Consider the following 14,614-nt stretch of genomic DNA (forward strand, 5'->3'; position numbering starts at 1 on the left):
TAAATTTTGCTTGAGATAAAATTAATAAGAACACAGAAACTAAAATGGAATCATAACTTCATGTTATAAAAATAATTTATAATTGCTGCTAGTATTGATATTTTACTTACAATATTCATCACTTAATAACACCATAGCGAATCTAAGCTATTCATTTAAACACACTAATAATTTAGAATTTTTACTTATTCCTCTCCCATTCAAAAAATATATTCTCAAGATGATAAAGTCATGTATGTCATAGTAAACCTTGACTTTGTATTACTTTTGTTAAAATAGTTATCTAAATAGTGACACTTGAGGTGTTATTAATGACAAATTACTTTGTCATACCTCACAGCAAATAAACCTGAGTAAGAGAATCCACTCACTGTCTTAGAGGTTTATTTCTTTTGCTTCCTTACAGAATTAGACCACAGTTTTTGTCCTTCCTTCCTTCCTTCCTTCCTTCCTTCCTTCCTTCCTTCCTTCCTTCCTTCCTTCCTTCCTTCCTTCCTTCCTTCCTTCCTTCCTTCCTTCCTTTCCTTCCTTCCTTCCTTCTTTCCTTCCTTCCTTCCTTCCTTCCTTCCTTCCTCCTTTCTTCCTTCCTTCCTTCCTTCCTTCCTTCCTTCCTTCCTTCCTTCCTTCCTTCCTTCCTTCCTTCCTTCCTTCCTTCCTTCCTTCCTTCCTTCCTTCCTTTCTTTCTTTCTTTCTTTCTTTCTTTCTTTCTCTAGTCCTGGGACTTGAACTCTGGGCCTGCATGCTACCTCAAGCCTCTTTATGTTCAAACCTAGTGCTCTGCGACTTGAGTTACAGCACTACTCCTGGCTTTTTTGAGTAGCTTATTGGAGATAAGAGTCTCATAGACTTTCCTGCCTGGGCTGGCTTTGAACCACGATCCTCAGATCTCAGATATCAGCTAGGATCAGCTAGGATCACAGGCATGAGTTCCAGCACCTGGCTAGACCACAGTTTTTTGGACAGGCATTTTATAAGTCAACAGTTGTCAACAAAGGATGCATTGGGTTTTTTCTCCACTAAATTCTAAAAGTCACAGTTTTCTCTGTACAGTTTATCAGAGAGACATTGTCTTAGGCCAAAGCTTATTCTCTTCCTAAACTTGCCCAATGAACTGTTGCATAGGATAATTTTGTTTAAATTTTTTTTTTTTGTCGGTCGTGGGGCTTGAACTCGACCTGAGCGCTGTCCCTCAGCTCTTCAGCTCAAGGTGAGCTCTCTACCACTTGAGCTACAGTGCCAGTATTTTAAATATTTTATATTACTGAATAACTTCACTTGCTGGTTGGTTCTTAAGAATGTCAAAATAATAGATTTAAAACTTGCCAAATAAAATAAGGTAGCAAAAACACACAAAGCAAAAATTTTTAAATGACTGCAAAATAACAGGAATGCCAAAGTAAATAAATATTGGAAATAATAGCTTGTAGTATTTGATTCTAGGTAAATAATGGAGATTGTAGCAGACATTTAATACTGCTTTCTTCCTAAAGCTACAGCTTAGTTAGCAAGAGAAAAAATAAAAATAATAAGGATTTTTTTAATGTCATAAGTCCACAAGCATAGGAAAATGGGGGCTGGGAAGGTGGCTCAGTGGTAGAGCGTTTGCCTTGCAGGCATGAGGCCCTGGGTTCGATTCCTCATCACCACATAAGCAGAAAAAAAAAAGCCGGAAGTGGTGTTATGGTTCAAGTGGTAGCATGCTAGCCATGAGCTGAAGAGCTGAGGGACAGCGCCCAGGCCCAGAGTTCAGGCCCCACGACTAGACCAAAAAAAAAAAAAAAAAAGAATAGGAAAATGGGAGAAACTATCAAAATTTTTTCGAGGCAGAAAACCTAGTAAACCTGAGAAAGCCCTATTTTAAGGGGAGAAAGCTATAAGCCAGTTGAATTTGTATTGGTGAGTCTTCAAGAGGCTAGGATTATTGTAGAACTGTTGAAAGTGGAAGGAGAGGAACAAGGCTGAAATGAGGAGGGCCACCTAAATACTGTTTAAGCAGTTCACGCACAGGTCTCCTCCTTCGCCCTACCACTGTGTTAACACCTTTCTCCCTGCTGACAAATAGTAGACTAGTATATTCTCAGTGTCTAATCTGTGGATACCAGGTGTATTGAAGGTAGAGGGGCATTAAATGAGCCACCACTATTATTTAGAATGTTGAGAGCCCCCATCCCGTTTCCACTATTGGCTCCAAAATTGACAACTAGATTTTACATACATATATTATACTCTTGTCAGATTAATCTCATCTGTTGCTCTCTTCTCATTCTCCCAACTTTCTTATTGTTCAGTAACTTTCAGTAGCTTTCAATGAGTTTCCTTATGCTGTCTTCAAACATAGACAACATATATTAAAATATTATTTGTCCCCTATCACTTTCCCTCTCCCCATCTCCTATCTCCCCAGCCTCACAATTTTATATATATTCATATGCATGTATAAAGAAATATCTTTTAAGTCTACATTCAACAAGTGAGTGAATACATTTGATATTTGACTTTTTGAGCTTCTCTTAACCCATACAATGTAATCTTCTACTATCTAAAACTTCTCTGATCTTCTCTGTCTACTTTCCTGCAAATAACTTAATGTCATTGTTCTTTTGGGCTTTCATACCATCTTATCATATATTGAAGGAGTCTAAATCAATATTCAAGAGCAGTACCTGAATATCCTAACAGTAGAATCAACCCAGATGCCCAACAATTGTTGAATAGATAAAGAAAATGTGGTACATATATACCATGCAATGTTTCAATTCATTGATGCCATACTTTTCTGAAACTACATTTGAAATTTTCTCTTTGTATTTAAGTTTGGCTCTGGCTTACTAGTGTGATTTTCTCTATATTTATTATGAGTATGGCTCGCTAATAGTTGGATCTGATGTTTTTTTTGTTTTTTACATTTTGGAAATTTTCAACTATTTTTCCTCCCAAATATTTCTGACTCATTCTCTTCTTCCTCTCCATCCAAGAATCTGTTCACGTTTGATTTTGTCAACAAGTCACAGAGGTTGTGTTCTTTTCTTTTCCCTTCTGTTCTGAGTATCTTTTTTTTTTTTACTTAAAGTTCACTGACCTCTTTTTCTTTCATCTCTTAGAACTTACTTTTAAATTTAGCCAGTGAATTTTTTAATGTGATACTTAATTACCTTTCGAATTTTCCTGTATTTTTTTTTTTTGGGTCCGGTCATGGGGCCTGAACTCTGGGCCTGGGCGCTGTCCCTCAGCTCTTCAGCGCAAGGCTAGCGCTCTACCACTTGAGCCACAGCGCCACTTCCAGCTTTTTTCTTTTTACTTATGTGGTGCTGAGGAATCGAACCCAGGGCCTCAGGCATGCAAGGCAAGTGCTCTACCACTGAGCCACCTTCCCAGCCCCAGAATTTTTCTGTATTTTTAAGAGTTCTTGCTGTCAGTATTTTTCAACTGTCAGTCTTGAAAAATAATTCAGTAATTGCTTTAGGATCTTTGTCAAAGAGGTCCAATATCAAAATCACAAAGTATGTCTCTATTGAGTACTTTTTCTCCTGATATTTAATTACATTTTCTAACTTTGTTGCATGTTTAATTACTTTTACTATATACTTGACAATGGTTGATGATATTGTAGATAGTAACTTTTTGTGAAGTGTGTCGATTTTTATTTTAGTAGACAACTAAATTACTGGAACATCTCCATTCCATGTAGTAATAAAAATGAATGAATTATCAGGTGCCTAGGGGCTCATGCCTATAATCCTAACTACTCATGATGTTGAGATCTGAAAATCAAAGATTCTTATTGATCAACAAAAAGCTGAAAGTGATGTAGCTCCAATAGCACTCACCAACCATCAGCAGAAAGAGTCCCAATTCAAGCCTTCAATGCAGGCAATGCCCACCCCTTTCTCCCCCAGAAAAAAAGTATTGAACTATTGGAACACACAAGTTAGGTGCATCACAAGGACATTAAATGAAAAAAGCCAATCTAAAAAGTATTCCCTATTGCATGGTTCAATTTATGGTCCATTCTCAAAAATGACAAATCACCCAAATAGAGGACAGGAAAGTGGTTGCCTAGAGTTAAAGAAATAAGAAAAGATATGATTATAAGAAGCAAGAGGGAATTTAGGGCGACAGTGCAGTTTGGGATCTCAAGTGTGGTGTAGTTACAATCATTTGTTGCTTAACAGGGACACATTCAAGGAATTGCATCATTAGATTATTTTGTCCTTGTACAAAAAGTGTGCTGCTACTAACTAGGATGGGTATGATATCAATAGGCAGCATACTTTAGGGAATTGCATCATATGTACAGGCTGTCTCTGTCTGAAACACCATTATGTGGCACATAACTGGTATGAAACAGTACATGTGCTAAAATGTCATAGAAATAGAAACAAATACATATTTTTTTTCAAAAGCAGGTAGATGCAAATCCTGGCAAAGTTCAGGTAGGGTCTGAAGTATAGATAATTATACCACTCAATTTCTAGCTTTCTGTTTCCTCTGAACTACATTCGCTAATTGAAGCCAGTTAGACTGTGATTTTCTTTTACTTGTTGTTGTTGTTCTTCTTCTTCTTTAGGTCTTGCATCCTAGCACTTAAGGAAAATATTGGGAATAGTTCCCTTAGGAGAAAGTCTTAAAAGCACTTATCTCATTTAGTAGGGATCCTTTGTTTCAGTGATCAGATCGATATTTTTGCCTGCTTTCATCACTTTTCATTGTGAAATAGTTGCTCTTTAAAGTTTTTTGTGGGGCTGGGAAGGTGGCTCAGTGGTAGAGTGCTTGCCTTGCCTACATGAGGCCCTGGGTTTGGTTCCTCAGAACCACTTAAACAGAAAAAGCCGGAAATGGCACTGTGGCGCAAGTGGTAGAGCGCTAGCTTTGAGCTGAAGAGCTGAAGGACAGCACGCAGGCTGAGTTCAGGCCCCACAACCGACAAAAAAAAATAAAGACAACAAAGACAACGTTTTTTGTGTTTGTTCCATGCGTGTGTTCGTTCGTGTGTGTGTGTGTGTGTGTGTGTGTGTGTGTCTGTGTGTGTGTGTGTGTGTGTGTGTGTGTGTGTGCGCGCGCGCGCGCCATTCCTGAGTCTAGAAATCAGGCCCTGAGCGCTGTCCTGAGCTTCTTTGGCTCAAAGCTAGCACCTTATGGCTTGAGCCACTGCTCTGTGTGAGAAAAAGTCTTTTCTATCAAAGTGTGTGGCTTAAAAGTTATTGTTCTTGCAGAGTGGTTTGGCTTTTGTTTAGGAAAAGAGGAACCACTTTGGGATAAGAAGGGATTTTTGAAATCCAGATTTTGCCTTAAACTGGTTTATCTTCAAGATGGAATTACGACACACCCCAGACTGTTCAAGAAATAGCCAAGAGTGTGGGTACATTGTGAGATTGTGAACTGTTAATCTTATTTCAAAACCACCGAATGTAAATACATTGTACTCTAATTAAACTAGCCAATTATGAGCAGATTATAAACCTGAGCTCAACCAATGTGAGCAGAAGGGCAGAGCCTACTGCGTTAGGGATAAATACCAAAGCAGACTGCCTGCTCTGTGTGCTTGCTTCCCAGATTTTTGGCTGATGGTGTACCCTTCTGTGCAGAAGTAAATTTTGCTTTGCTGAGACAATTCTTTATTTTTATATCTATCATTGGGACTTTAGTGGTTCTTGGTCAGCTTCTTTTTGCTGGTTAATTAGAGAGAAGAGTCACAGATTTTTAAGTATTATGAATCTTAAAGTGTATGAATTATTTCAGTAAACAAACTAAAAGTAAAATGTTACAGTAATTTACATAATAGATGGGACTTATATAAATTAAAGAATTAAATGATAACTGAAAACATGAAAAAACAGATTTTATATGTAATAAGAAACAGAAACATAAGTGCAGCCAGAAAAAAAATTTAAAGACCTATAAATAGGTCTCTTAGAAGTTGAAGGGCAGTGTTCGCTTCAGCAGCACATATACTAAAATTGGAACGATACAGAGAAGATTAGCATGGCCCCTGTGCAAGGATGACACGCAAATTCGTGAAGCATTCCATATTTTTATGTAATTGTAACTCCTCTGAATGGTATTTTCATAATAAAAAAAAAAGTTGAAGCGCAAGTATAATTATGTGTTACTTAAGCTGCAAGCATTCTCAAATAGGAGTCCCCAGAAAGGACTTCAGCTGTATAGTCAGGACTGTATTTTTGAAATATTTTTGCATTTGGCCCTAAAAGTTGTTTTTTTATTTTATTTACTACCATTCCTGATCTGTATCATTTCTTAAAGATTAAGTTGGCAGTCTAACCTTTTGGCTTTTATTTTTTCTTCTCATTTATTCTAGTTATTTGTATACTTGATCTTAAATGAGGTAAGAGTGAAGAAATTCAGAACCATCTCTGGACAACATCATTACCCTATCTCCCTGTCAAACCTGCCCTCTGGAACACTAGATTTCACCATATCTTTTTGGGACTCATTATGAACAAAGACATCTCCCAGGTAGGAAATGGAATTTGTTTAAAAAAAACAAACAACTTTGTCTCTGCAGAAGTGTGAAGGGAAAATGCCCATTGAGTTTTATTTTATTTTTTTTAAGGAAATAATGTGTTGGTTTGGGAAGCATCAAGGTACTAAAACAAATATTGACATTCCTAAGCGAAAGTGTTAGGCAAGTTCTAGGTTCTACTTCATGAATCATTTTGAGGTAAATTGGAACCACAGTAGGCTTCAGGTTTTATATCTTATAGTGAGACTCTCAAATCCTTACTGCATTTAAAGTGACTCAGAAGACTTTACTGTACTCCCAGTCGCGATAGCTCATACCTGTAATCCCAGCTACTCTGGAGGCAAAGATTGAGAGGATTCCAGTTCCAGGCCAGCTTGGACAAAAAGCTAGCAAGATTGAATCTGTAGGAAAGTGAAGGAAGGGGTGATGTTGTACAAGAAGAATTGTACTCATTACCTAACTTATGGAATTGTAACCTCCCTATATGACACCCCTCTTAATAATAACAGTAAAATTGTATTGATAAAATTTTAAAAAGTTAGCAAGATCTCATCTCCACAAATAAGCTGGGTATGGTAGAATGGGCCTGTGATCCCAGATAGCTGGGAGGTGGAGATAGGAGGATGAAGGTCCAAAGCTGGTACAAGGAAAAACATGAGGTCCTATCCATAAAATAACGAAAAAAGGTTTGTGGGCATGACTCATGCGGTCGAGCACTTGTGTACCAAGCTCAAGCTCTGAGTTTAAACTCCAGTACTGCCAAGAAAAGGAAAAAGAAAACTATACTAAACTGTCCCTTCACTTAGTTCAAATAAACTGCTAGTCATTTATTCCTCCGCCCTCCCCCCCCCCCCCCACCCCTTTCTCTCCTCTCATTCCTCTGGGATTTCATTCTGTAGTCCTGGTTGATCTTGAACACAGGGCTCTCTTACCTCAGCCTCCCAAATTCTAGAATTATGAGCATGTACCACTATGCCTGTCTTGCAGAAGTGTTTTAATGAAGAAGCAAATCATGAAAATTGAGGCTATATTGCTGGCTTTTTCTTTAACCCAACCCATTATTTATGGGACCTGGGATTAATTATATAACTTAAAGCATGTCTAAGCTGCATCTGGATTGAGTGAACCTAGGATTGATTTCTGACTCTATCATGTAAGATATTGAACAGGTTTAGTCATCACTGTGCCTCAGGTTCCTTGTCTCTAAAATGGACTATAGTACTACCTACTTCATATTGTATGAATATGAATGAGTTAAGGTTTATAAGTAAATGATTTAATATATTAGATGTTTACAATAGTGATTGTTGTATGTTAGTCTTTACCATCATCTTCATGGGATCATAGTTTATTAGTCCTATAAAACTTGATATGGAGACAATGCATTGTTGATAGGCTGTAAATGCACTAATACAGATAAAACACATACTAATTCTAGCACATGGGAGGATGAGTTGGGAGGATCTAGACTTGTCTACATTGTGAGTTCAAGGTCACCCTTAGTTATATTCTGAGATCCTCTCATCTCAAATTCGTGTGTGTGTGTGTGTGTATGTGTGTGTGTGTGTGTGTGTGTGTGTGCATGTGGGGTGTGGGTGTGTGTGTGTGTGCATGTGGGGCTTGAACTTGGCCTGAACACTGTGCCTAGCTTTTTTGATAATGGTAGGAGCTCTACCACTTGAGACACATCTCTGCTTCTGGCTTTTTGCTGGTTAATTGGAAATACAAATTTCAAGGTTTTGTCTGCCTGGGCTGGCTTCAAACCTCTATCTACAGATCTCCACCTCCTGAGTACGTAGGATTATTGGCAGGAGCTACCAGCATACAGCTGAAATGGTATAGTCTCCAATTTAAAAGTTAAGCATTTTATAATTGATCTATTTTTTTTTCCACAGTTGTTCTGAAAACTCTCAAAATTGACATTCCAGTGTTACTTCAGTAGGATTTAGTCAGTTGGTCATTACATTGAAAGAGATATAGCTACATAAATTAATATCAGCATTAAAGAGATGCTGGTGCTGTTAGCCAGATATTCACATGAAATGCTTTGGGAGAGGTTTTCTTTTTTGTGTTTTTGTTTGTTTGTTTTGATTTTTCAGTCGGTTTTGATTTTTCAGTCGGTATCAAGGTTTTTGCTGGTAGAAATTAATCAAATAGATGATTTGGGCTTTATGCTAGCTTATTAAAAATGCCTGTAATTCTAGCATACAAAAGGTAGAGGCCCATAGAATCAGAGTTCCAAACCTGTGTTGACTAAATAGTGAGACATTTTAAATGTATTATTAAAGTTGCTTAATTGGACTGATTTTTCAAATTATGCAGTTCTCTGCTAAGTCTGAGAGATGAATGACAGATTTCCTATGTAGAAAATTTTAATTCGTTTTAATTCAAAAGTACTGTCCTATTTCTTCAGCCTCCACCTGTTTGGTTTAGTATGGTACATTTGAACAGAAATAGATGTGGTTTCCAGTTCCTAAAACTACTCTCTAGGGATTGTTTGAGATTGGATATTGAGCAACACTTTAAGTCAATGGGATACTTTTACTTAGAAACTACACCTCTTTTGAAAAGGTGATATGCAAATTGGTTTCCTGAAACCAACATTTCTGTTGTTAATGATCCCTTCTTAAATACTGACCTGCTGAATACAAAGCCATTTCACATAAACACAACAGCTCTAATAGTTTGTTTCTTGGAGGTTTCTCATTGCACTGTTTATTGTGTTTGGAAATAGAAAGCAGTTAATACTATGATCATATCATCAGCCAACAGTTGGTTACTTTCACCATGGGTCTTTGACTGTTTGGCTTCTATTTTGGTAGATCAATTTGTATGATGGTGGTTGGTTATCTGTTGTCTTTTCAACCCCAGAATTTCATATTAATTTAGGAGAAATAAAACTACAGCTAGGTTAGAAAAATATGGCAGTTTTGACCCAGAGTTGTTATTCAAAAGTATCCAATCTGTGAGAATGTTGGCTTTGTGTCTACAGTAGTGTCAACTGTCGAAAGTTGTTTCTCTAAAATAGTAGATCTTGCCAGGTGCTGGTGGCTCATGCCTGTAATCCTAGCTACTCAGGAGGCTGATATCTGAGGATCAAGTATGCCAGCCCGGGCAGGAAACTTCATGAGACTCTCATCTCCATTAATCATAGAAAAAGCCATATGTGATGCTGTAGCTCAAATGGTAGAGTGCTAGCCTTGAGCAAATGGAGCCCAGGGACAGTACTCTGGCCCAGAGTTCAAGCCCCAGGACAGGCAAAAAAAATAAAAGAAAAAAGAAATAAAAGCAGGCTTTTACCCTTTCAAAATTAGAAGATATATCTCTCAATTTCTAGACCAAGACAGATAGGTATATCTTTTTTTTTTAACTTTGTCTTATTTTTGTTGAAACAAATGGAAGAGAGATTTTATGAAAGTTTATGTTTCCTAAGTATAGGGATGAATTTCATAGCTTTATGAAAAGTTCTGGAATGAAAATTTATATTTAAAAAAGTTCTAGAAAACAGATTACCATAAAAACCTTAATTACCATAAAAACCTTAATTAACCTTTAAAATTCTTAAGTGTACTAGTGCGATAAGCTAATCAGTTGTCATTTATTTAGCTACTAAATCTCTTAAGCATTAAATTATTAGGTATTAGGTATTGAGTTCAGTCTAGAAGAGGAGACAAAGGAAATATAACATATCACATTATTATAAAAATATACACCCAGAGCTGGGAATGTGGCTTAGTAGTCAAGTGCTTCCCTGGAATGCATGAAGCCCTGGGGGTTCGATTCCTCTGTACCACATGGACAGAAAAAGCCAGAAGTGGCGCTGTGTCTCAAGTGGTAGAGTGCTAGCCTTGAGCACAGACATGCTCAAAGATTGTGTGCAGGCCCTAAGTTCAAGCCCCAGGACACACACACATACTCTCTCTCTCTCTGTCACACACACACACACACACACACACACACACACACACACACACACACACACACACACACACACACACACACACACACACACACACACACACACACACACACACACACACACACACACACACACACACACACACACACACACACACACACACACACACACACACACACACACACACACACACACACACACACACACCTGGGCCCTGATAGCTCACACCTGTGAAGGACATTGATATCCTATATGTAATTAGGATTTAGTAAAGGCTTTTAAACAAGAGATTGAGATGATCAGACATACCTTTGGTAGCCTATTCTAGTGGCTGTGCAGTGAATGTGTTTAAGGAAGACAAGAATGGAAATAGGGAGTCTATTTGGGAAACTATTTTAATAACCCAGTAAGAGATGAAAATCTTAATTTATCAACATGATAAAGGAGTATATATGGAATTGGTGGCTTTAGGAAGTAAAATAGGACAAATCCTGGTGTTTGCTTGTATTCAGAATGTGACAAGATGCTAGAAAGACTCAAAGCACCAACAGACAAAAAAAATACACGAGGAGATATATATTTGGTTTTACTGAGGCTTGAAGATAGGACCTTGCTCTTGTTAGTTCTACTCCCTAACCCACACAACCACACCTTCAGCCATTTTTGCCCTGGTTGGTTTTGATAATGGGGTCTCATTTTTTTGCCTGGGCTGGTCTGCACTGCCATCTTCTTATTTATACTTTCCACAAAGCTGAGATGGCCAATGCACACTACAACACTGGGCTATTGGTTGAGATGTTGACCTTATGAGCTTGTTCCTCAGGATTACCTCAAAGCTCAATGTTATCCATCTCTTCTTCCTGAGTATTATAGGCACGAGCCACCATCCCCATCTGCCCAAGGGCAGGCAGATTGTATTAAACCTGGACTTGAACAAATCTTTCTGACCCTAATGCAATAATTTTATCTGCCATGCTTTAGTAGAGGGATTCATTTGATTTTCATCAAGAAAATGATATCTTGAAAATGACACTGAGCTGAGCACTAGTGGCTCACACTTGTAATCCTACCTATTTAGGACACTGAGATCTGAGGTTTGAGGTTCAAAGCCAGCCCAGATAGGAAAATCCATGGGACTCTTATCTCCAGTTAACCACAAAAAGCTGGAAGTGGCACTGTGGCTTAAGTGGTAGAGCACTAGTCTTGAGCACAAAAGCTCAGGGACAGCACCCAGGTTCAGAGTAAAAGCCCCAGGACTGGCCAAAAAAAATGAAAAAAGACATTGGAATAAGAGTAGAAGTGAAAATGACTAGAATTGAGAAACTAATCTAGAATGAGATGTTTAGTTCCAGCCTTGGATCATAACTGTATCTGAAACTGAAGAAGGAGACAGTTCTTCTTAAGGAAGCGTTATCAAACATGAGTACTTACTAGTTTGAAAGAAAAAGTGAAGGAGAAAAAATAATTTAAAAAAATTGCAAGATTGTCATCCTCACTGTTGGATATCTTCACATTATACTTCTAAAAGGGAGATATTGGAAATGTGCCTTGTCAGTTGAATAAAATAATCATGAGTTTATGATTAAAGTTTTTGGAATTATTTGCACACTGAGAGTATATGACAATCTTTTGTCTCAGAAGAGAGCAAGAAGTGAGTTTTAGGCTACTAAAAGGATTTACTCAGATACATTAGTAAATGCATATGAGAGAAGCTAATCTCAGCATTTTTTATAATAAGCACTCCACTGCTGTAATTGTTTAAAACTTGGAGTTTAGAGGAAAGCCTGAAGTTTTGCATTTAACCAGAATTTCCTCTCCTTTGTTGAGAGAGAAAGGAGTAAAAGGAAAGTGTAGAATGTATTGTTCTGGGAGTATTTAAGTTCCAAAAGTAATGATGTTTTTAAGACTAAGCAGGGTTATGAATTGTATGTGGTTGATAAGGGACAGATCAGAAGGGATCTTTAAGTGCAGTCACTAACTGGCACCACGAGTGAAAGACCTGGCTTGCATGCTGGGAATGACGTTGTGTTCTCTGGCATCTATACCAAGGTCCTAACATAGACCAAACATTTGATCTTTGTCTCTTGATTACATAAACACAAGGTTATGTAGTATGGAATTCAAAGTAGAAGTATAATTCAGAATCCAAATCTAGTTTATCATTTTAACTTTAATTGTATATATGTATTGTTTATTTTTCTCTCAGTTTAAAATTCCAAATCTCACTAGTAAAATTTAAAATCTTTCTGTAAAAGAAATGTCTGAATAGTAAATTTTAAAAATTACCTGAATTTAGCTTTTGTGTTCATACTTAGTCTATTCTTTTTTTTAAAAAATTGTAAATTATCTTTAAGTAGTTGTACAAAGAGGTTTAAATTAATTCAACATGAGTTCATGAGAACAATGCATCTTGATCAATGTCACTCCATTCGTAATTCCCCCACATTAGCCTATTTATTTTCATCCTAATTGATCACAATAATATCATAGGAGACTAATAATTTCATTTTATGGACTTAGAAAAGTATTGGAACAATGAGTAAATGATGACCCTTGTGATTTTATATAGATGCTAATGCATTTATGATGCTTGTAATCAAGAATTCATTGTTTAGAAATTTAGGCTATGTTTAGAAACATGAGGGACTTCCCCTCCCTTTGTTTGGCTGCAAGGGTCACAAGGTAGCTTTCTTACTCTTATCCTTCCTTTTTAGGTGTGAAGTTTTTCATCATGAGCGGCCTCGGGGACAGTTCATCCGACCCTGTAAACCCAGACTCACATAAGAGAAAAGGATCGCCATGTGACACACTGGCGTCAAGGTAGGAACACTATTCTGAGTCTATTTCTGGCAGAGCTTGTTGCTGCCACTTTGGAGCTTTTGTTTCCTCTTCTCCCAGTTTGGTGGCCTTTCTTTTTTTTTTTTTTTTTTGCCGGTCATGGGGCCTGGACGCTGTCCCTCAGCTCTTCAGCTCAAAGGTAGCACCCTACCACTTGAGCCATATCACAACCTCCGGCTTTTTCTGCTTATGTGGTGCTGAGGAATTGAGCCCAGACCTCATGCATGCAGGGCAAGCACTCTACCACTGAGCCACCTTTCCAGCTCATGGTGGCCTTTCTTAAGGTCCCACGTACTCACCAATATCTCATTCTTCCCCCAAGGGCTCTGCATATTCCTCCCTCCTCCAGCTTGCTTCCTCTTGATTTCCTATAATCAACACTTAAGTATTTTCCAGAAACCAGCTTAATCATACTTCTTTAAATGGAACCTTCTCTTCCACAACTATTAGATCAAATCTCCCTCATTCATGTTTCTGTCCTACAGATATTTTTATGTCTCTGATCCATAAATATAGATTGTTATTAGTTTATGTGATTATTTCATGAATTCTTCTCCTCTCAACTGTATTATAAGCTGTTATTTGGTAAAGTGCATAGCATAATGCATGGCTTATCTACATTATAATAGGAACAAAGTGAATATTTGTCAAATGAATTAATTAATGCATTAACATATTTAAATGTTATCTTAAGTATTAATAAATATATTGTTATATCAGGAACGTGTGTGTGTCTGTGTGTGTTTGTTGGTCCTGGGGCTTGAACTCAGGGCCTGAGCTCTGTCACTAAGCCTCTCTGTGCTCAGGGCTAGCTCTCTACCACTTAAGCCACAGCGCCACTTCCAGCTTTTTCAGAGTAGTTTATTGGAGATAAGAGTCTCCTGGACTTTCCTGCCTGGGCTAGCTTTGAACCTCCATCCTCAGATCACTGCTCCCTAAGTAGCTCAGATTATAGGTGTGAACCACCAGCACCCTACTATGTCAGGAATTTTTTAAATGATGATTTTGGAGTTAGATATTTTATATATTAGAATATATGAACATATTAAATAGGATAAAAAGAAAGTTATTGGTAAAGAGACTGTAAGAAACCAGATTCCTAGAGAAGGAACTTCAACCAGGTGAAAAGTGCAGCTTCTCACCTGAGAGGAATAGGGATTCACTGTCTAGGAGCGAGAACAAGTTTTCTTGCTCAACACTATTGATATATTGAGCCAGAAAATCCTTTGTTATATATTATAGGATATTTATAACATTTCTAAATATAAGTATTCCTTCTTCTCCACTAAAAGCCAGTAGCATCCTAGTTGTAATAACCAAAAATGTTTGCCATTATTGCTAGATGTTCCCCCGGGGACAGGAGAAAATCACCCTCA

At 37.6% G+C, this 14,614-nt stretch overlaps 1 protein-coding gene and 1 non-coding gene across 6 annotated transcripts in view; both read left to right on the forward strand.

The window, feature by feature from the left end:
• The window catches only part of Ncoa1 (nuclear receptor coactivator 1), a 206,445-nt gene that overhangs the window by 109,456 nt on the left and 82,375 nt on the right, over window positions 1–14,614 (forward strand). For all 5 annotated transcript variants that reach the window (XM_042696731.1, XM_042696727.1, XM_042696729.1 and 2 more), the window contains 2 exons: window positions 6,317–6,474; window positions 13,115–13,220. In XM_042696731.1, coding sequence (XP_042552665.1) covers window positions 13,132–13,220 — 89 coding nt within the window. In that variant the 5' untranslated portion in view covers window positions 6,317–6,474; window positions 13,115–13,131. The remainder of the gene's footprint in view (window positions 1–6,316; window positions 6,475–13,114; window positions 13,221–14,614) is intronic.
• LOC122122567 lies at window positions 5,928–6,034 on the forward strand. Its single transcript, XR_006150174.1, has one exon. It is a non-coding gene; the product is annotated as a U6 spliceosomal RNA (small nuclear RNA).

This window comes from Dipodomys spectabilis, unplaced genomic scaffold, assembly GCF_019054845.1.
Source record: "Dipodomys spectabilis isolate Male_0828 unplaced genomic scaffold, ASM1905484v1 ptg000210l, whole genome shotgun sequence".
Lineage (NCBI taxonomy): Eukaryota > Metazoa > Chordata > Mammalia > Rodentia > Heteromyidae > Dipodomys > Dipodomys spectabilis.